Raw genomic sequence first — 23141 nt, forward strand, 5'->3', positions numbered from 1 at the left:
AGCTGGGCAATTTCCCTGTGAGCTGAACTGTTCAGACCCCAAATTTCCAAAGGTGATGGGGGTCGGCCTTTCGGCATTATTACTTTCAGGCTTTACCTCAATTTCCACAGACCTCTGGAACTGTGCGAGCTGGGAAAAGCACGACAGCAGATGAACAGACCTTTCATCTGACCTTTCCTGCACACAATCCTACAAAAGTCCAAAACTAAACAAACAAAACTAAATATCCTCTCCGAACCTACGAGCCACTAGATGGCAGTCTTGTAGAAGTATGCCTCCAGTAGGGCATCTCATTAGTCTAATCATTTGCAAATAACTCCATTTTAATTCTAGTGCCAATGATAGTTCTAGTCCATTATAACTGCACACATGCGTATATAGAGATGTAAAACAATTCGGCTAAAGCAGATCATTTTCATTGAGTTTCAGTAGCATCGTGCCTGAACAGGAATACAAATGTATGTTTACAAACATTCCAACCTTTTTTTAGAAAGAAGCAGTTGCTCAGTTCAGTACTTGAGGCCAATCAGAAATTTACTGCACTGAAAGAACAGAATTGCCTTCTTTCATTACAACACTTTTACATTTAGAACGCCAGATACACTGAAAAAGAATACACCTGTTCAAACATGGTGATTTTTTGGGCAAAAAGGGAATAACAAAAATGACACTCTAGATGGAGGGTAAACCCTGTGGTTCTCATGATGCAGGAATGCTCCCAGTTGCTATGGCTGTGCTATGATAGCTCCCGTTCAGTCATCTGACTGATTGCACATCAAGCACAATTTAAATGACGGTTCACAAGCCCACAATATTTTCTGAGCAAGAAGCCATCAATCGGCTCTGTTGTGCTGGGTGACAATATGACAGGATAAGGGTTCACACAACAGATAGACATGAGCATGATTTCTGGAGCAAACGGCACAGTAACCCACAAACTGGCCACCAGCTGCACTTTATACCTATCTAATACATATAGGTCAGTCACCATAGGGAGCCCTATCGCATTGTCATATTGTGTTATATCCTGTAGCCCCCAAGCACAGACATTGTTTAATTATTCCCATAACTCATCTAACTCCATGGTATAAATATTAGTTTTCAGCCAAAGCATCTACAGTACATTGGTATCTGTAGGATACATAAGGCAAAGCTTATAAAAGATAGACGCAGCAGTAATCTGGCAAACCCATCGTCCTGGCCATGGTGACATACAGTACATAGATACTATTTCTAAACACCCTATAGTATTGCAGCACGCATTACACTTATTACAAGCACTCGCAGGCCTGCTTGTGCTAGTTAAAGAGCTGGAAGAAATATTAAATCATACCAATTAAGAAATTAACAGTTAAGTAATTGAGAGAAGAAAAAAAACAGTCTTTTAAGCACCAGCTCTGGTAGAAATACCCCAACCACAGAATCTTTTAAAATATCGAAGATTACAACAATGGCAATTATTTGGTTGCTTCTAAATGAAGTCCACTCCATTGCGTAGCCTGCTATATCAATGACACAGAGGTGGTGAAATTCATGACAAGTGTATGTGGAATTCTTTCATTGGATGTACCTTCGAGTTGTTTTCCCCTTGAAGGCAAAGAAAAGAATGAGCAAGGTCTTTGTTTTTCTACATCTATACCTACGCCTGCAAGTCTTGTTCTTCAAAATCCCAGGCTATTAGCTCTATGAATCATTCATCCGTTTAGGTTGCACTATTTAAAAAAAAAATGTTGTTACAGTAAGGAACAAAAACTGAAAAACAAATCTCAGCCGGTCAATACCACATAGCCTCACTTGAAAAAGTCACCAGTACATGAAATGCAGGATGTATCAATGAATAAATTAATGGATTTGAAAGATACAAAGAGGTTAGTGACGCCAACACATTCATCACGATGAGGACTAGTTAGTGTTGCCTATTTTAATAATCAGTGAGGGTACATTGAGTCAGACTGCATGAGCACGCAGGGTCATTTTAATCAGGACTAGTCAGTGAGCATGTGTGAGTGACAGATTTGTTAACATTTTCATGTTACCAAATCGTCATTGAAATAGGATTACAGCATTTTTTTTGCAGCAGAGACCAATTACAGAGCGCTCAGGAGCTGGATACATCCCCAAAGCACAGCGGCTCAGAGATGCCTTTAAAATAATAAAGCAAACTTTGTTCTTAACCAGCTGCACAGCTTCCCTCATGCTCTCTTCTCCGAGAGACGGCCCGATACAGAAGTGCACTAGCTGTGAAGACAATACCCCTGAAATCAGCAGTGAATGGCATGTCCAAAGAAGTACAAAAATGTAGAACTGTCACAGGTTGTCAAAGAAGAGCAAAACATTTTCATTTTATAAGTCTTGTTGAATCAAAAATAAAACATCTCAGAATACTGTATCTTCACATTAAAATTCTCCTAAATGAAGGGATATCTCGTTTCTTGACATTATAAATTTATTATATTATGAAACGGCATTAAAGATTTATTATATTGGTTATGTAATATGTATGGGGAGGGTGTTTCCACGCTATTACTGGTTACATTGCATTGTTCATTGTACCTTTTAGAGAAAAACCTGGCTGTTTGCCCAGCTGGGCTAAAAAAAATGGGCTAAACACGCTTACATAGCATTAATTTTACCATCCAAATACAACTTTAAGCTTTAAAAAACAAATCTGGTCAAGGATAAATAGCTAAGCAATTTATTTGCTCTCCAAAGACATGCAGCCGTTTTGTAATGTGTGTTTTGGTGAGTGTAACACGCACTGGAGTGTCTGTAGGAATAGGAGATAGCAATAACAAGCTCTGTCTGCTGAATAAAAACCCCATTAGGGAGGATTGAATGAGCACAAAGAATTGTGCTAAAATATATTATTTGTTTACTAAAAAATCTTAATCATCAGATTTAAGCACGCAAACATGTCACTTGAACAAGCGCTTTCCGAGCTCACTCTTGTATGAAATAGAACACGCGGAGAGAGATCTTGTTCATAATCGGGTTTGTTATCTGTACATACAGATCATATCACTTCAAAAGAAACCAGTATAATGAAGCTCTTCAAAAGCTGATTTGCCCTTTGTCCATGCATTATTCTCTTTTCTGTTTTAACTGCTGTTAGATGATGACGTGAGAGAAGAGATTGTTAGAAAAGAGCGTTTTCTAAAAGAAATGGGCAAACTTTCCATTAGAAAGACACATGGATACTCCACTGCTTTTTTCTTCTCTCCATGGAGAAAAGAAACGTGTAGCTTAAATGTAATAAGCTTCAAGCACAATACCTTAGGAGTCCGATTACCATATTTATGAAGGCTTACATATTCTGTTCTTCCAAGAAAGGCCAATGCTAAAGAGGGCCTGTGGTCAGAGCATTAAATGTCATTGAAGACCTCGTTGAGATTGTGCCTTGGCGTATCTTCCTCCGCCATCGTTTTTACCAGAGACACCACCCCTCTGCTCCCAGGGGACAGGAGGAAGAGGAGTTTTGCATTTCAGACACGTTGGCAACATATCACTCACACAAAGCATGGACCCCCATGCTACAAAGCAGGACAATTAACATTCACAAGAGATCAGAACTAGAGCTGCTTGTAAAAAGCATGCGTGGTGCAAGACCCATGAAGATTAAGACAGCAATCAGACAGGGAGAATGATGTAGATGAGAACCAGACTGCTGGGATGCGAATTTTATTGCATGCCACTAGGTTTTGCCCAAGGGCATTGCTCGGCTGTGTCTTATTTTACAAGCCATATTGCTTATATCCCTTGATATCCTTAGTCTAGGACTGTACAAGCTGAAAGGAAATTCAAATCCACGTCACCCTAGGGCTCTAAGCTTCCCCTCACACTTCAGCAGCTCGTGGGTTCCTTGTCTGCTGAGGGTGGGTGTAAAGAGGGCAAAGGTCACTGTGAGTTCTGGGGCTGCTCTGTGAAGTTAAGTGTGTTGAGGATATCGGAGGCAAAGATTAAAACATACTATTGACAATATCCAGTGCAAAGGAAACTCCCACAGCAATCTGATTTTTTTTTTAAGGGAAAGAAAGCATTTTGCTCAAGAAAATAAATCCTCCTGCAGGTTTAAAACTGTGCAGGTAATGCTCAATATCTGTTCTAATCATACTAGGTGTGACTGCAAACAGGGGTCAGGGGGAAATACAGAAATCGAACCAATCTGGTAAATTCTTAACCACCACATTTTAAAAGGTCTGATTGTATTTTCAAGCACTTTTCAAACTTGCTAAATCCTTGTTGTTAAGTTCAACATTGATCAATTCGGTTATTCTGAGTTACGTACTCTGCAATCACACAGCACCGCACAGAAAAACACAGTTTGGTAGACTATACCCTGCAGTGTCAGTGTAACATTTAAACCTTGCAAATACCCTATTAATCAATCACACCGCTTTGCCAATGTGTTTATAATTAATTAAATGAATGATTAAAGGACACTTCAGTGGTCATTCATACACTTAACAGTTAATGCTGTCAGTAAAAAGGGTAATCAATATGATAGATGCCATAAGGCGCATCTTCATTAATGCTCAACTGCATCTCTCGTGTTCGTTATGCTTTCTAGACAACCTGCCAAACAATGTCAATTAGATTATGATGTAAAAAAAAAAAATCAGACAAATTGTACTTGAATAGAACTCCTTGTGGCAGCATTTAGAAAAAAAGGAACATAATGAAACAGATCAACTTGAATCCATTCTCCAGTTCCAGCTGTGCCAGTCTCTCTACACACATACAGTACTTACCTGTTGTACCAAATGCTGTTCCTTAATGCCCAATGCAGGCACACAGTTATTATTCCCATAGCATCTGCATCCCGAAGACTTAAAGTTTCTGCAATCCAATTTAGCATGCCTCAGTATCTCTGTAGGATAAAACTCACCAGCCTGCTCCTAGCAGATTTAGAGCTGTTTGGATTGACGCAAGCAGGACTCTGGGCTATACAGTGAATGATGCTTAAATCTTCTCTTGCAACACAGGAGGGCAAAAAATATACAGGCACTATTTTGAACATCTAATGCGGCAGGAATCTGACAGCAACCCCCCCAGCACCTCCTTCCTGCAAAACCAGCACTGTGTGCCCAACAGCCCCATCACTCCTGCATGTGTATTCCAATTTACACACAGTACCAGCCGAGGAGCTAAAACACAAGAGAACTGTGTATTTATAGGGATAAAAAGCAGATTTATATGCTTGTATATTTGACACACCTATTATGAAAGGCGTGCATGATTAAAGAGAAGCAGCTTTTCACTATATGATCATGACCAGAAGTGCCACTCTGTGGATCAAATCTTTCAAGCCTTTCACTTACCAATACAGACTTAAAACTGTCTTAAGGAATAAAAGGGGGTCTTCTAAATTCATCCACTGGCTTACACGATTACACTGGAAGTGTTAAGTGTGAAGCTTTACATTTTAAAATTGCAATGTGCTACAGTTTTAAAAAGATAATTAAAAGGGAAATTTGTGGGTCATTGGAGCCTTATAACTCATTTTGTTTGCACCATATTCACATCTCATCAGATACGGAATTTTCCCTGGGGTGGCAATACTTTCCCAGTGTGTGGTAAATAATCCTATTTATTGAGGAAGCCATGACAGCTCAGCAGCCCCAATGATCCTGTAAAAACTGTTTTTTTCTACCCTGGTCTCCCACCATCCTCATTTTAACCTTTTCTTAGGGAAATGTTCCGAACAGTTTCCCCATCCAGGCGTTCTAGTGTTCTGAAGGAATAGACAGAAAAATAAATGTAACGAGGTGGCACTGTGTAGCTTTGCTGCCCCACGCTGCTGGGGCCCTGGGTTCAAATCCAGATCTGGGGTACTACTGTATGTGTGGAGCCTGTACGTTCTCCGTGTATTCGCATGGGCCTCCTCCCATAGTCCCAAAAAGATAGTGGTAGGCTAGCTGCCTTCTGGTAAAATTGTCGCGAGGTGTGCGTCATGGACAGGAATCCTGTACAAGGCACACCCCACCTTGCGCCTGTTGCTTGCCAAGATGGGCTCTGGCTCCCCTGCGATCCTGAACTGCAAGAAGCTGTTCGGAAACAGATGGAAAAATGCAAACGTTCCTGGCCTTTGTATGTTTTAAAGAGGCGTTTCTGAACATAAGCAGAACCAGATATTGTTCCATTTTAAACCTCATCTTTCATGCGTCATCTGTCCCAAGTGCGCCAACCTGCTAACAGTTTTGTGCTTTGTCTTGATGCTCTTAATACATCCGTTCACAATCAAATTAACTGTTTATAGCAATACAGCCACAGGAAGATTCCGTCTCACTGTTTTTCAGTGGTATTCTGAACAAAGAGCAGTTGGCATATTCAGCGTGCCCTATTCATCTTTATTACAGCCCTGTCTCCTGGCTTTCAGTAGCTTAAATACAAGTAGTCATTACAGATGAAAGCATTAACATCCCGAGTGCTATTCACTGCGGAATTTCCGACGACATTCATTTGTTAATACAAGACTGGACTCAAGCCATAAAATCAGAAACCTTCAAAATCTTTCAACTGGTAACCCTGAGTTTTCATCTTGAGCAAAAGTGCTTATAGACGGTTAGACTTCTTGATCCGGTTTGACACACATGGTCCCTGCATAAAGATAATGCTAGTGTGCAATCTGTACTTAAACGACTGCAAAGGAAAAATAACTGAAAGATTAGTCACACAGCGATTTCATGGTCTTTATTAAATACAATTAGCCACATAAGATATTTACACAAAGGAAAAGACACTAGTAGGCAGAGATCCAGTTTCTTCCAAACACGCCTACAACAAGGCCGCCAATCTCTCTGCAAGGAAAATGATGTGGGAGTCAAATGTTCCTTGGTTTTGACCTTCTTACCCCAGTGAGACATTAATAATACTAATTCGGCTATAGTGGTCAACAGCTTCATGCACTAAGGCTCTTGGGCTGTGGTTCCCTGCCTCTTACACTATGATTTAAATCCATTTGCTCGTCAGTTTTAATAGTCTAGAAACAGCAATGCAATCTTTCGGGTGCAAACTGTATAGAGTGCCGCTTACAAGCACACAAATCCTTATACTTGTGTTGTATGAATCCACACTTGAACCCGAGATTAGGGCAGGACGTATCGGATCCTTCCCCTGCAGGCTGAAATAATCAGAGGGGAGTGCCTAGCATTTAACATACCCAGCACGCATTAAGAAGGCAGGAGAAAACCGCAGCTCCCGGTGAAAACGTGTTTTTTTAAAAAACTGGAGGAAACGAAGTCACACCAGACAGGAGCCGCCCCCCCCAGGCAGAATGAAGCCCAGGAAAGTTGATCTGAGTGGTAGCCGTGCCTACTGTACCGTCACCCCACCGCACAACTCGGGGCGCGAGAGAGAAGGTAACGGAGGGAGTTCTGTTGGCTAGCCTTTCCTGTATTGCGGTCTGCTGGCAATCATGCCCACTTCAAGCCCAGTCTTTTATTACAGCAAGTGTTGCTATTTGCACTGACTCCAGGGGTTTAGTTAGGGGAAACCTAACAATACACGTAGGAAAAAAAAAAAAGATTGCTTTGAATTAGCCCCTCGCAGCATGAACTCAACCCCCAAAATGCATAGCACGTAACCCCTAATTTAAAGCTGCTCAGACTGCGCATGGGAGCCAGAGATCAGGAGTTGTGGGAGATGGGGTTCTCTCTGATCTTACAGGCCCCACGGACAACCCTTTTTTCCCTCTCCTCTGGCACCACCCTGGTGGTGTTTAATCTTTGAAACCCCACGGCCCTCCGTTCCCGTTTTTAAATGACGCACGTCGCGTTGCCTAGAGGAATTCGGCTCACGCAACACAATTTAAATACCTTTAAACACACAAGTGCACGCCGCGTGGCAACGCCTGCACCTCATCCATCAACTTTTCATAGAAATTGAGCCGCGCACAGTCAACGCCGAGCCTTCTATGCGACGCGAAACGGTTTTCCTGCTGAATTGAGCAAGGCAGACAAATTAAGGTTTTTAAAAAACTGGTGCACCTGCAACAGCTAGGGTTCAATGGATGAATGGAAAAGCATAAATCAGGAGACACTGTATTTCAGCTGTATTAAATTAGAGCAGTACATATAGGACACTGGTAACTCCAAGAAACTCAACCAGCAAAAATGCTGGGCAAACATCAGTAATCAGTGAGCCCCAAAACATTAATTTGCAGCTTCCTCAGCAGTAAATCATTAAAAGGCTATTATCACAGAACAGCTCATTTTACGTTCAGGCGGTGTGTCTTCAATCGCACAAAAAACGGCTGTGATCACACTGCATTCATATCCAGAAAAGTGTACAAAATCCCAAGCGTAAATGGAAGATCATTTTTTATTTTGATCTTTAGTTCCGTAGCATTATCTAAAAAAAAAAAACAGTTTTCCTTCTGCCCGAGCCAAAGGTACAGAATGAAATACTATTTGGGGAAAAACCTTATTATCGCGGTATTGTAAATTGCGTACGGTACTGTACATAATTTCACATGTTCGTATGAAACTAATAAATATTTTATGGATGAATGTGTAATTAATGCCTTTTATTAGCTTGGTTCAAACGTGAGCCATAAATAACAGTTTACACACAAAAGCTTTCACGGACTCCTGCATAAAAAAATAGTCACAATTTCTTCAACTGCAGGTCTCTGAACAGGCGCGCTGCAATATACCGTACGCCTGCATGCATTCATCTATCCGTGCATACATTTCCACTTCAGACTAATGACCTCTCACAGGTGATGGGCTAGTATAGCACAGTCTTAATACATTATTTGGAGCCAGGCTGCTGTGATCTTTGATTTATTGCCGCTCCGAGATGTCACAGAGAAACAGTTTAGCGTGAAAACGCATTACCCTTGGCGAGCGAGAACTCAAGGGGTTGTCGCGTCTCGCCTGACGACGCCGATCCGACACCCGCAGACCGCGGGCGACCGCAGGGGGGGGCATCCCGGAGAATAAGCCTCCGTCTTCCATGCTTAATTTTCGCGCTCTGAGTTTTCAATTAGTTTTGTTGACACTATCTCTTTGTTCCTCTTTCCCCGCTTCATCATTATCTGACTCGCTACTTGAAACACGGGCTTTCCAGCGGATTTCGATTACCGCTTTTTTAGAACAAATTATTGGGGGGGCAGTTTATACCAATTTACTAAACAGGTGATTACAGTACCTTCTGCCCTGCCGCGTGGTGGAGAAAAACAGAGCAGGGGGTAAGTTTCGCCCCCCTCCCCGGATGAAGTGCTCTCTAGATAAAAGGCGGCGTTGCAAATGAAAGAAGGGGGAGCTCAAGATGTCAGTGGTCTAATCGTTACTGAGTGCCTGCTCCTCTACATACGAAGCAGGCGCCGGTCCTAATTAGTAAGGTGCACGCAGTCCGCCAGTGCATGAAAACCAAGAGGCCCGAGATCCGCCGCGCTCTGTTTTGCTTCTCCAGTGGCGGAATCGATAGAACAACAGACCCGAGAGACAAACAGAAACCGACCTACTGCACTACCACGAAATCAAAAAGAAAACCGAAACCTTTGGCACAAGAACACGTTTACAGTTTAGTATGCTGCGAGAGGGGCAGTGACCTTCCGGCTCTGAGGGTTTACTGAGCGAATACTTGCTTTTATTTTATTTTTATTATTTTTTTAAAAGCATGTTGACCCAGGTTTTGGCTTTTTTTTTTTTGCCTCTGCGTCCGCTCCATGCATGGTTTCTGTGGCTTTGGGGGTTTTCTCATTTGGAGGCCGCGATTCAAATGTGATGCGTCTCTTTTCTGCATTGGGAGTTCGTCTTGCGGCCAGTACCGTGATGACGTGCTGGTAAGATGAAGAAGGGTTGAGCGTCCATCTGCAAAAGCCGAGGCCGAACAAAAGTACAAAGACGCTATTTGTCGACTCTGATTGTAAGAAAAAACCAAAACAAAGCAGATAAGTGCGGCAGAATCTCTTCAATGTTTACCGTTTCTCTTTGTTTTAGTGAGGGAGGGTGTGTATTGCGTTTTACTTTTTACATTTTACATTTGGAACACCCCTTACAGATGTGTGGCAAGGGAAAAAAAACAAAATGCCTATATGAGTGAAGGTCTATTAAGACATTCCTATGACGTGGCAGGAGAGGAAGTCAAAGGCAGACAAAAATGACAAATGTGGATCTGAATGTTACTTTCACCAAAATCAGCTATGACAAGCAGGGATAAGGGCTCTTCCTTTTCCCCTGGTCGCTCTTATTTTCCTTCAACCTCCAGAATAACATCTGTCATCAATTGCACATGCACAGGAAGGCAAAAAAAAAAGCAGTCCAAGCTTCTGAAAAGAGAGACTACAGGAAGCCCATTTTCTGAATGATGGCAACAGGGAAAAAGCACGTCGCACCACAGCCGACTGGAAATGTTCAGCAAGAATGAGAAATCATTACCCAGAGATGGAAATGACAGGCAAATGAGCTGATTCCACCACATCCTCTGAACCCCCTGCGAAGTGTAGAAAACTTTATTTTGAAGCTGCTCCCGGAGAGGGGGGCGTTTTTGTATAATAACCCTAATTTGCAATTGAACAAGTTAAAGTGACTAAAAAAAAAACAATTAGGAAGCTATACAGCAGATGAATAGCACTCTGATGAATCCAGGGAGCAAACTGGAATAGGTTAATCACCAGCAATCCGAAAAACAGGTGTTCAACATTTTAAACCCCCAAATTATATGATCATCAGAACTCAAGAGCATGTCATTTAATTAAAAGGGTTGTCCTCTTTTTTTTTTTCCTCCCCCAATGCCATGAAGCGATGCTGATTGCGTTGGCTCGGCGAGAGTAATTTGCGTCTCCTCCGCGTTCTGAGAAAGACAGAGGAAGGGTCTAGAAGCTATCGCGTCATATGAGCCTCCAAGTGCCAGCTGGGCCCAGCACATCCTGCCAAGATTTATCTGTGAGCAGCAGGGGATACTGGCCAACAGACAGGGATGATAACCCTCACTGTACAGCAGGCTACCAGAAACAACCTCTCTCTAATACACAACACAGAGAAGGTCACAGATCTATTCCCTTGACCCCTGTTGGGTCAGATCCCTCAGTGGTCTCTCTCTATCCATACAGAACACAATCCTAAAGGAATTTCCACATGGCCCACATAGGGAGGCAGCCGGAAGCATTCGACTGCGCCATCCAGTCATCAGCAGCCTGAAGGTGGGATTTCACTCACGGCAGCAGACTGAACCAGCTACATCCTGTGACACCCTGGCGAGAAACATGGTGACAAGAGCTGATGGTTCACATACTGTGCCAGCAGAGAAAGAAGATAAAAACGCTAAGCCATTGCCCAGCTCTTACTGCAAACCTGACGGCCAGCCATTCGCAAGGGCTAGTCAAGGCTAAACAAGAAGGTCAAGTGTACCAGCTGAACAGCACTAGTGGACACACCTACAAAATAACAGCCCAGATCCCCGAGGTTGCTGGACTGGAGAAAGCTTTCAAGTGTCACTTTTCAGGACCAAGCAGTTGGCTAGGAACAACTGGAACAACTTGGACACCATAGTTATGGATGGCTGGTTCATTTCTACAAAACGGATATCGGCTCAAAGATACGAGGTATGCTAAATGGAAGTCATTGCAGAGCCTACTAAAGCCCACAGCTTGGCTCTGCCCCTCAGTGCTCCTGTTGTCCTTCAATTCCAAATCCCACAGTGGATTTCATCACCACACCTTAGGAAAGAGAGCATTGACATACCAATACTTACCACCCACCAGAAAACGTGAAGACGGGTCTTGCACTACTGAGCTTCACAAATACACAGGGCACAGTGTGGCACATGGCAAAGATATCAAGGGTTTTTCCTTTGGGTTGTGACAGTTCCTGAAGTGTTCTTCACAGGCTATTGTGCTAGCTGAGACGCCGTGCTCTCTGCAATCTCTGTGACCTACCAACAACCAGATCCCACAAGTTCATTCATGTTTGCTGTCCAGCTCAAGCTCCATCATTCTAGGACCAGACCTTATGAGAAGCCCTGACAAAGCTTGTATACCGTTCTAGTACATGGTGGCTCACACAGAGTCATGCTGAAATGGCCTGAAGTATGTTTCACCTCCATCCCTGCCAGATAAGAACTGAACAGCTCTATGCAGGCTCAGAGGTTAATACCTAAGCTGCCTTGATGCAGTTTGGAACAGCTTTAGACAAGAGAACAGTGTCCAAGTTCATAAATCAGAACCAAGCAAGCTGAATCAACAGGGGCAAAACCCTGGACCTTGTATCCTTGCCTTGTCACACTCGCCAGTGGCTGATGTCAAACAAGCATCGCCCACACAACCCTTGGGCATCCAGCCGATCACAACCCGTACTGTACATTTAATCCGGATCTCTCCTTTCATTTCCTCTCTCTGGTTCTCTGTCCTTGCAAACACCACTCCCCCAGACATCTGAAGAGAAAATTCCTCCTTAAAACTCAGGAGCTTTCTAGCAACTGCTGCATTCAGCACAAGGGCATCGTCTCTTGGCTCCACAGTCATGCATTCGCTAAATAAACCACAAGAGTCTAATCATGAGAATAATCTCAATGCTTGTTAAACTACTAAAAGGGGCTTTTGCACCATCTTAAGTAAATATGTATTCTTCGGGAGTTAAAAAAAACCCTCTGTAATTCAAACAAGACAGAATTAATGACTAGGAAAAGCTCCTGCTTCTTCAGCACAGATTGTAGGGCTTTCCAAAGAAAAAGATCACCAATCACACTGGTCTGAAGAGATAACCACCAGAACAGGCTGGTGTGGACCACGAGACAAGGTTAAAAAAGCAGCACCTGATGCATTCTAATGATGAAGTCTTTTGCCCTAAAACAAATGGCTTTTCTTATCACCTGATATTAATTTTGATCCTTCAGTGTTATTAAAGTATACATTTGACAACAGCTGGTGTAACACATTTTTAATTGATCCAGCAGTAATCTTCAATTTCCCTCAAAAGTCCACTGTGCACCTCAGTCAAACGCTTCATTATTTTAATCACATGCTTTGATCTACAGTACAATGCTCTCACCAGCACTAGAGTGTCAAGTAGAATCTCACAAAGGGAAAGGGGGCTCGTAATTCTTTTAATGAGCATCAAGACACATAAAACATCTCAGCTCATTCTCTCTCACGTACATCTTCCACAAGAGGCAACCCAGGCGCAAACAGCATGTCAGAAATGTATAACTTGATTTCATCCCCCAAAATGAAGCACCCTCAGCTTTTAATTGGTTTCTCGCAAGCCGTAGCAATGTATTATTAATTTTGGGAGGTTTCATTAGCGTTAGTGAAATGATTTTATGTTTATTTTATACAGGGGACATAAATCAGCGTGTGGTCTACCCAATTCATAACAATTAAGCAGTCACACATTCCTTTAAACAGACTAGCAATTAAAAAGGACCATGAAAATATATTTATATTGAATATTGCAGTGCATTAACTGCCATAGTGGAACTGAAAGGTTGTGGTTCATTAAAAAAAAATTGCTAATACCAACATTTTAGTGAAACCTAACCACGACCTTTATCTGAAAGGGAGGATAGGATAAGATGAGGGATTGCATTAGCGTGCTCGTTCTGTGTTCTTGGTTTTATCCACAACAAGAAAGCGTATCAAGAATAATTAGAAACGAATACAGTATACGACATATTCAGGTCAGGTGCAAGCCTGGTAAAGAAAAAAAAATAATAGCAAGTAGAAATTAGACTTTTACAATTAGGCAGGCTGCCATGCTTGAGTGTTAGCTGGAGATGTATGCTTGTACTCACCCAGCCAAAATCGATTCCAATACCAGGTGATTGACAACGTGTTCAATCTAGCAGACACCCACCACACACATCTTCTCTCTCTCTCTATACCTCTCCCCTCCCCCCCTTTCTCCGAGGAAGGATGAGAGTCGCTCTTGAGGGAGTAATTGATCATCTCTGAGTCAAACACTGTCTCTCTGGATGTTCCTTACCCCTCAAGAGAAAGGGGAAAAAAGGACAAGAAGAGATTTTTCTCTGCCATTTGGTTGAGCTTTTTAGCTTGCCAACCTCCAATCAGTCACATTTAAGGGCCTAGGAATGTCACACCTGAAATACTGCCTGTATTCTGCTTTGACCTTTTCGACTTAAAAGTCCTCTGTTCACCCCGATTGGTTTTCCCAGTAGTGTACTGCTCTCCTCGTACAGCATATTAAGGGAGTGCATCACATCCCTCTGCATTTTTGGATAAGGGCTGTGGTCAGAGATACAACATTATTTGATGAGGAATAACACCCAGTAAGTAAAAGCATGTAGAATTGTTTCTAGAGAAGTCAGGCTTAAGCAGCTTTGACTTCACCGGCTTGGCTGAGGACGGACCCCCAGGCCGGAGCAGGAGGAAGTCGGGACCCCCTGCAGAGGGAGGAGTTACCCAAGGGGCAGCAGCACAGGTGGAGACGGAGAGGAGGAGGGAAGCAGAATGATGACTGCGAGGATCAGAGACAGGCTCACAGTGGTATTTAGAGTTTTATAGGGGATGTCATTGAGGATTAGGAATCAGGGGAGCAGAGATAGAGGAGAACTGGGCTGCAGTCATCCCTCCTGAACTTTCATTTAAAACTCCCTTTAAACTAACATCAGAAATTGAAGACTTGTGCATCACGCCCGAGTCTGCACTGTGTTTGCACTCCTAAGTTCAGGAGCTGCGTTTCATTCTGTACAGATGAATTTCCCTCAGAGGTAAAGCTGTAATATATAATGCATGCAGTGCATGTGAAAGACCTGGATTGTTTTCTACCTTCTCCAGCGGCCAAATCAACAGAATCGTAATCAAATACAAAGCTGGGCGCATCAGAAAAAATGGATGCATAGAGAAAAATACCAGCGTCAAAGTACTGGTCTGGGTATCACCTGTCTCTTGCATACATTGATCAAATGCCACAGAAGCAAATTATTTTAATTCTCTCGGTTTCACACAGGAGCCCCTTTTGCAGAGGGGGGCGCGGCGGGGCAGACAGCGAAAGGTGTCCCCCAGTGACTCAGGGGCAGCGGATGAGAGCAGGCCTGTACAGAAGCGAAACACACGCGCACGGGGGTCATATTTCTTCCAGCAGTCGAGCTGCGCGGTGGTCTGTGCGACTGTTAGTCAATACGGGAGTCTGGCACCACACCGGCACAGTGCCCAGAGCTGCTCCAGCCCATCCTATGGGTCATCAATCTCAACCTTAATAAGGAGCAGCCAGTAGTGGGGCGAGGGCTGGCTGAGAACCTCATTCGTATAATTTACCCTCACAAAGCACTCTTTCTCTCTTTCTTTCTCTCCAGCCATCTGCTTTGCTCGGGAAATTGATTCAGCAGGGCAATGTGCAACAGAGCCGATGTGGTGCAAACCTGCAGAAGCTAAACTTTTTTACCAATGCAGTTATTACTGCAATATTCAAGGGGATGAGCTCCATGATGGCTCGCTTTTGACTCTCCCCGCTTGTGACTTGAAAGCTTTAAATAACTGCAGCACTAACAATAGTGTCCTGATCAAAGTATACAGTATAATCATTCTGATGTTTATGCAAAACAGTTGACCTGCCTCCTGATTTCACTTGCCACCTTGTAGTGAAACAGCAAAACATCAACCCTATAAACGGGAGGTACAGACTGGAGCTGAGGTGTCCCAGGTGCATCTTGCAAGATCCTTTAAGGTTAGGACCAGGGATAGAGATCTACAAAACAGAAGGTTCTACAGTTCAGCTTTTGGTAATCATTTTCTACACAACAAACAGCAGTCTTGCACACTGAAGGAGGCAATTAGTTCAAACTAGTAGTTAATTTAGCACTTGAAATTGAAACTTTACACACCCACTATCGTTAATGCCCAGAGCTGGCCATTCCCAGCTGAATCGAACCCAATTCGAACTCAATTAAATTTATCAAAACCCATGTGTCTCAAATCGTTATTTTACGGGTGCGGTAGAGGACCTCTGAACCGAGGCTCTCTGGGAGCTGGGCACCCCCCCACGATAGCAGAACTCCCAGCAGGTCCCAGATCATCCCCTCGGCTGAGCTGAGGCTGAGCCCTGCGATCGCGGGTTCGAGGCTGGGTCACGACTAACCACCTGCGGCTGGGATTCCCCAAGCGGCAGCAGACGATCCACTGAGCGACGGCAAGGGATAGCGGGGAATTCGTCAGCCTGGTCGACCCCTGCGGCCGGCCGTCTGCAGGCACGCAGTACAGATTCGGGGCCGCAAGGTGTTAAAGGATCAGTGGCTTGAAGCAGTCCGCCCACACCTCCTCCTTCTCCCCCGTGGGAGGTCTCACGGCTCATGGCCATCAGCCAAAATTTAAAATACACACCCGGCTGTCCTAAATAGGGAAATGGGGGAGCTCTTCACAATTCTATGTTGTTATTGGGGGGAGGAAAAAATGCAGGCAGGGAGATAGCAGGCACGCTTTTCGCTTCTACTCCAAGAACGGTAGCACTGGTGTGACGTGGGTAATGAGAGGGCAAAGGTCAGGCACTCCCTGGGGAAGGGTGCTACCTCTACACAGGTTCAGCAGGGCAATATTATTCCCTCCTCAGGGACCACCTTAAAAATAATTGGCGCCCCTGTCAAGTTGATCCCTAGCCACAGCCCCCAGTGAGGTCACCTTGCTCTGCTTGAGCGCCAGGTGCCCAATAATACCTCTCCGACGTGGCTCTGTCTCACATCACAGGCTTTTTCACAGCACTGTAACACCCCCTGTGATCATCGTCACCGTTATCGAGTCTTTCCTGGAGCAGCAGCAGTCAGGATTTAAATTTATGGTACTCAGGGGTCAGGTTTGAAATTCATCAAGGAGCTAGATTAGGTTTTTGACATGAAACAAAAGAGAAACATCTGTGGAATCTACTGCTCGTGGATTCTAAAAAACTCCACACACACATATCTTTGCATTTTAACATGAGAGAAGCAGTATGTCAACCTTCATCGTCAGAGAGCTTATGCTTTTTAGTAGCTTCAGTTCGTCTCTGCTGATGTTACAGGGGATATTTATAAATCAACCTATTGACCTTCACCCATTTCTGACACAGCAATATAGTGTCATCAGTCTGTGAGGGTGCCTGCGTCTAACAGGCTCAAAGAGCTTTGTTGAGATTGATGGATATGTGCATTAGTTGGAGTGCTTTTCAAGGTATTGGTGCAGTAGAGTGCAATATCAGATACTAGAAACCCCTGATGGAAGTTGACAGATCTAGATTTTAAGATTGAAACGATGGAGGGGCACAAGATACAATCACTAGAGTTACATTTTAGAATTCAGAAACTCCTAAGTTACTTTTATAATAAATACATCAGTTCCAGAAAACAAAAACTACTACTAAAGGATGTGGCATATTTGAAGACCTACAGTATGATAATGTTTTATTTCTTCATTAAAGAGTAAGATCCTTCAGTGCAACACGAAGAAAAACAATGACAGCAGTTCATTAAAGTTACAAATCTTTGAAAAAAAGTCTTGAGTCTGTCTGCAAGAGGAACAAACTTGCGCACACGAAACATTAGCATAAAAAGCATTTGCTACACTTTACCCAATAAAGAAAAAGTGGTATTTACCATGCTTATCACAAGCCTTGCATAATTGCAGCCCTGACAGTGCAAATGGAAAATGCTAAAGGTTACCGTCTTACTAAATATGAATTATATTCAATTTTCACTACAGCTTCATGCTGGGAGTTCTCAGTTTTTAATTGGTCTGCAATTTATGGATCTCAATATGAATACATGCTATGTGCTGTTACTGGGCAGCTAATGCACAGTCTTCTGTTCAGTGCAGCTACTGTAGTCGTAAGATTTCATTCAGCACAGAGATCAAATAATGAAGGCTACCACATCCTTTCCCATTCTGAACCAACAAAAATAGCTTCCCAACAACACAAGGCCCCTCTTGCTAACATTATCTGAGCCCAGAGCAGTTCTGACAACTAATCACCATTTTTACGCAGACTGACATAGAAATTATGGAGTAATACAAAAGATTCTCAATCACTATATTGAACAATTGTGTTGTAATTTTAAGCAGTTTTTTTAACTGTTCATTTAAACTATTCAGCTAAACTCCACATGGGCTTGCATGACATATGATTCAGTTTTTGCGTGTTATGACTACTGTAGGCCATCATAACCTCAACAGCAGTTCGCACACCACACACTCTTTTTCTTCACATCTATGTAATAATTTTATACATCCATCATATACTGTAATGTAGGTTCCTGCTAATTGTTTTTCTGAAAAATGTAGCATAAATTGGGGTGAAAAAAAGGTGATTTATTATTGGCCCTCCTTGACAGAGTGTTGCTACAAATACCGGGCTATCTTAGCTTTTTCTTAAAGCTGTGAACGTGTGGTTACTGTAAGCCGGAACAGTAAGGAAAAAGTGTCTCAGGTCACACATCGTTTGTATAAAAAACGTTGAGACTTTGTGATTTTATTTTGTTTTTTGCTTTTGTAACAGCAAAGTCGTACCCCTCGCGAATGCAGGAGGCTGTCGCCAACTTCTATCTAGAGGAATCCCGTCTAGAACTCTCTGGGCAGTGCCGAGGTATGGACGTTATCACGGCAGAAAGTTCTGGACAACACCGGTAGTGTGTTCGAATAAACCGGTGCGGAGAGGCTGTTCATTGCAGTGTTGTCTGGCTGGAGATTGCGACAAAGCAATCGGCGGTTACATTCCTTCATAAGGTGACTAGTGCGAAATACTGTACAGTATTTATACAGTAGGTCCCGAGCACACTGAAATTGTATAGGCTTGTGCACCGTAAATGTGCAAAGCTCGAGTTGGTCTTGAAAAACTGCACTGCATCTTAAAGAGGTCAAGTGAAAACAACAGACAATGGAACTACGGCTCAAAAACATTTTGCATTTCTTTGGAGTTATTCACAACCGCAACAACATGTTTCCCTAGCCCGTACATCGTAAAACGTCGTCTTATTTAAGGCACACTTGATGTATTCTATAGATCTTCTTCGAATTAATCATTTTTGTTGTAGAGTTGTTTTCTGCGTATTAAAACATCGACTCGTGTTAACCTATGACTTCGTCTGAGAGCGTTAAAATATGGTAATAAAGGAAATTCATCCGTTTAAAATGTTTAAAGTACCTGCTTCCAAAGGGAAGAAGGTAAATGTATAGTTTCCATTACATAACTGATTATATTTCGCACATTTTTATTTTTCGGAATGTATTCTATAGCTAATAAAAAAGACGTTACTTTGTAGTTACATTCAATCGTTTTTCAAATAAAGTTATGAAAATAAGTCGTTTTTTCTGCATAAAACAGGATTGCATATCATTATGAGGATCAAAGATCCGATTCGTATTTGAGAGTAGTGCGAATGTAACGCTTAAATCATAAAGCGTATTTTTAGTTACTTTTTATACTATTTTCAGCATCTAGGTTGGCCACCACAGTAAGAGAAACTAAGTTCAGGCGAGGACGAATTCTTTCATACCTTTTAGGATGAAGGAAAAGCGATTTTTTTTTAGTTTCCGGATTTCACAGTAAACTAAAAAATGAACACCAAATTCTAAACTCGGACGTTCGTTAAAGAAATAGACTATCAAGGGCACTATGGGTTAGAACATTTTTAATAATGAAAAGGTGCGATAGGAAAACACCGAGAAACTTAAAGCATTTTGAAGTAAATAAACAGCGGCTGAATTTAACGTGTGACACACTATTATATGGAAAAAGATATGCAATAAAATTGTTTCAGGTCGAATTATACACAACAATATGGTGCACCTGTTGAACGTCTTAAAGTTTTCGGTTATTTTTTTTATTTATTGTGCACTGTTTCATAAACTATAGCGATAAAACAATGCAGGGCACTTGTTGGGTTTAGGTTTATTTATTGTAAATACTGTCATTTCAATGGGGACACAATGAACGCTTATACAAATGCTTAATGCAAGCTCTCCATAAGTGGGATGCTTGAACTGTCGCCTCACGGTGACATTTAAGTTGAAAGCGTTTTAACGTTTCGCCTTTGAATCGAGTTAAGATTGCTTTGCTACCGATGGGGTTCACTGAAGTTCTTCCCCCCTCATTTTAAGCTCGGACTGACTTATTGGATCCTATGCAATACAGATCTAATCGGAAGACAGAGCTAGCTTTAAGCCTCCAAGGAGCAGAAGACGAACAGTTTTCGCGAACAGTTGAACAGCCACGAACCCGATCTACATACAACCAGCTCCACGAACGTCCAAGCGAATAACTGAACGCAAGCCGATAAACAGAGTGCGGGTTTCGACAAAGAAACAGTTGTACACACAGTGCAGCAGGGAGTGCACGACACCGTACTACATCATTGAAACACCGGAGACTTCGGTCGAATTATAAACATCTTGAACGATTATTAATATCGAGAACAGTCAGCGGAAACCTTACCTTGACCGCGGGTCTCCGTCAGCAGAGAACCGAAAATCAACAGCAGACCGTACACGTTTAGACGGTAATCTCTCTTCGGGCACATGTCTGCCAGAGTAGACTCCTCCGTTTCTAGAATAAAATGCCCTTGTGTTACAAACACTTTCCTAACAAAACAACAAAAAAAAAAATAAGAGGGAAAAAAAGCTAAAGACTTCACCGGCCAGCCACTCGCCTTGAGACCTTACAGGCACATACCACGCTTAGCGAGTCGAGCGGAGCGCAGCTTTGTAATTGGAATCAGCTGAAAGGCAGAGAATGTTTAATTTCAACGCTCAGTAAGCGGATTGCTAGCTCCAAGTACTGTCAGCACCTTAAAGACAGCGCACCAGTGCCGTTTCAGCACCGTGGACAGCTCCTAGCGTCAGCAAATGGAACAACTTCAGCGCTGTAGAAAGTTTGTACCGTACATAACCTAATACTGCCCTCATTAAAATGCCTCCAGCATTGCACAGGCTATGTAATTCTGGGCTATTGATTACGGACGCCAAGGGTTAGAGAGTGCGAATTCATACACAACCAGAAAAAAAATGATTCCGTCTTCATCTTCTTGATCCGCATGCAAGGAGGGAGGAAAAGCAGATCGGAAGGTTTCAGTAAACGAGACCGCGTCCTGAGCTAATATTATGCCAACAATCATTTCATTATTAAATCTCAAGTATTAGACAAATCGCTAATGAACAAAATTAGCGGTTTCTTAAAAAGGGCATATCTAAACTCTATAATCCCGGAGGAGGCATTAATGAAGCCCTGTCTCATTAATTGGAGTGCATACCTGTGGTTTTGAATTGAATTTACAACAGAACGCAGAAGAAGTAATTTATCCTCTTCAACACCGTGATATTCCCCCGACGACATTACTACGCACTTCTACAGAATATGACATATATATCAGTGGAATCCGCAGTCACTCAGCTTGCAAACTGTGAATTTTAAAACAGGACACTGGTAAAAACATACAAATCAATCACTTCAAATAATCACTTACTGTATTTTACAAACACCGGGCCCCCTCTCCCCTCGTGATACCCTGACACTTTTACGTGATTCGAGTTTCTTATTCTATCGATGTTCATCACGTTTATCACAAAAGCTAGCTCAATACAACGGCATAAGCAGGACATATACAGTATGAGGCACAATAAATGTAACAGGAACGTAAAATTCAGAAGTGTACTTTAATGTACCATATAATTTCTGGCTGTGGCAACAAAGCCTGATTTCATTTTTGATAGCGTACTTTGTTATCACACAGCATGTACGATCCCCTGGGGACACCCAGGACCGAACCCTGATTTGACAGTCAGAAGGGACAGGCAGATCACATCTCCGGGATGGTGTTAAACAGTAACTTCCTTTTGTCATCGCGAGCTCTCTCTCCCTCTTCGTATTTTAAAACATAGCCTTGGCCAGCCGAAGGCCTGGCTACGTACTGTATGTCTCGTAATGGAGTTATCAGGCGACGGCGGGGAGAGGTGTAAAATATGATTGGACCCGAGGACAGCCTCCACATGACTCAGAGTACATTGCAGATAGCAGCAGAGCGCAGGAGAAAAAAAAACCGAGAAAAACAACTTCAATCACATTTTGATTCAGCACTTTCAGACTTTTTTTTTAATAAAACAAGTCTAAACGCTTTAATAGAAATCCCGTGCCTTGCCATTTGTGAGTTAAAAAAAACACATTTCTGCGTGTTCTTCGAGAGAGAAGAGGTGATAAGCCTTCACTGTGTGCATGGTGAGGCTGGGTATTCATTAATCTTATTTTTGCATTGCACAATATCAATATAGAATTTTATATCAGAAGTGGGAAGAAATTTGAAGCACAAAGTTGCTTTCCCTTACACAGAGATAGTTTTGCCAACCCTGATTAAAAACAGCACACATCGCTCATGTACATATTCATTAGGTAGTCCAGAATTAGTTAGAATTAGGGTCTTTGACAACAAATAGATAATTTTTAAGTCCCTATCTAAAAAAGAAAACCAAAGACAATGACATTTGGAAAAATGGCAGAAAGCTGCTGAAGTTTTGCAGGAATCATCTACTGTCATTAATGAATAATGTGTCAAACCGAAGACATAAAAATCGCATTTCAGAGCTCATTACATACGTCCTAAATTGGTAGAGGAGTAAAGTAACCATAGAAAACTCATATGTAATGTCTTAAAGAAACACAAAACCTGGCAATGAATAGTTGTGTTGGACATAGATGTGCTCAGATTCTGTCTGAATGCTTGAAAACCAGGAAACCTGGAAAACCATCTTCATGAGAAGACTGACACACAAGTTTGAGAACAAGACACTACTTCACTGTCTGACATTGTTGAGATTTTTATGTTCCAGGCTGGTAACGGATATTTTCTGGATCCCTTTCATTTTGTGCGTCTTCAAAAAAGTGCAGCATCCTTCGTTTCCACAGCTGACACTGATGTATGGGAATCAAATGTTTTCATAATCACAGGACCTCTTTGCTTCATTTGTTGCAGGTGTAGAAATAGAGAACCCCTGGTCTGAATGTGTTGAAGACCTACAGCAGTCCACTCATGGAATGAAAGTACAGAGTGGGTCTGTTTCATGACTATATATCTGTGTACTGGAGGGCACTGTGGTTAGCTTTGCTGCATCGTAGCGCTTAGTCCCTGGGTTTAATTCCAGACTTGGGGTGCTATCTGCGTGGAGTTTGTATGTTCTCCCCATGTTTGTGTGGGTTTCCTCTGGCTGCTGCTTCTTCTAAAGTCCAAAGACA

The 23141-nt window shown here is 42.5% G+C and overlaps 1 protein-coding gene across 6 annotated transcripts in view; it reads right to left on the minus strand.

Annotated features, from left to right (window-relative positions):
* LOC148643457 (seizure protein 6 homolog) overlaps positions 1-21289 on the minus strand; it is a 211185-nt gene extending 189896 nt beyond the window's left edge. For 4 of the 6 annotated variants that reach the window (XR_015928998.1, XR_015928997.1, XM_088615666.1 and 1 more), the window contains exon 1: positions 20355-20752. Coding sequence is in view for 4 of the 6 variants with exons in the window: in XM_088615666.1 (XP_088471792.1) it covers positions 20355-20439 (85 nt within the window). In the remaining 2 variants the exon portion in view is untranslated. Of the gene's footprint in view, positions 1-20354; positions 20754-21168 lie in introns of those variants that run through there. The other 2 variants (XM_088615664.1, XM_088615663.1) reach the window with 2 other exon arrangements.
* Positions 21290-23141: the final 1852 nt, after the last annotated feature.

This window comes from Lepisosteus platostomus, chromosome 22 (genome assembly GCF_059453375.1).
Source record: "Lepisosteus platostomus isolate fLepPlt1 chromosome 22, fLepPlt1.hap1, whole genome shotgun sequence".
Taxonomy (NCBI): domain Eukaryota; kingdom Metazoa; phylum Chordata; class Actinopteri; order Semionotiformes; family Lepisosteidae; genus Lepisosteus; species Lepisosteus platostomus.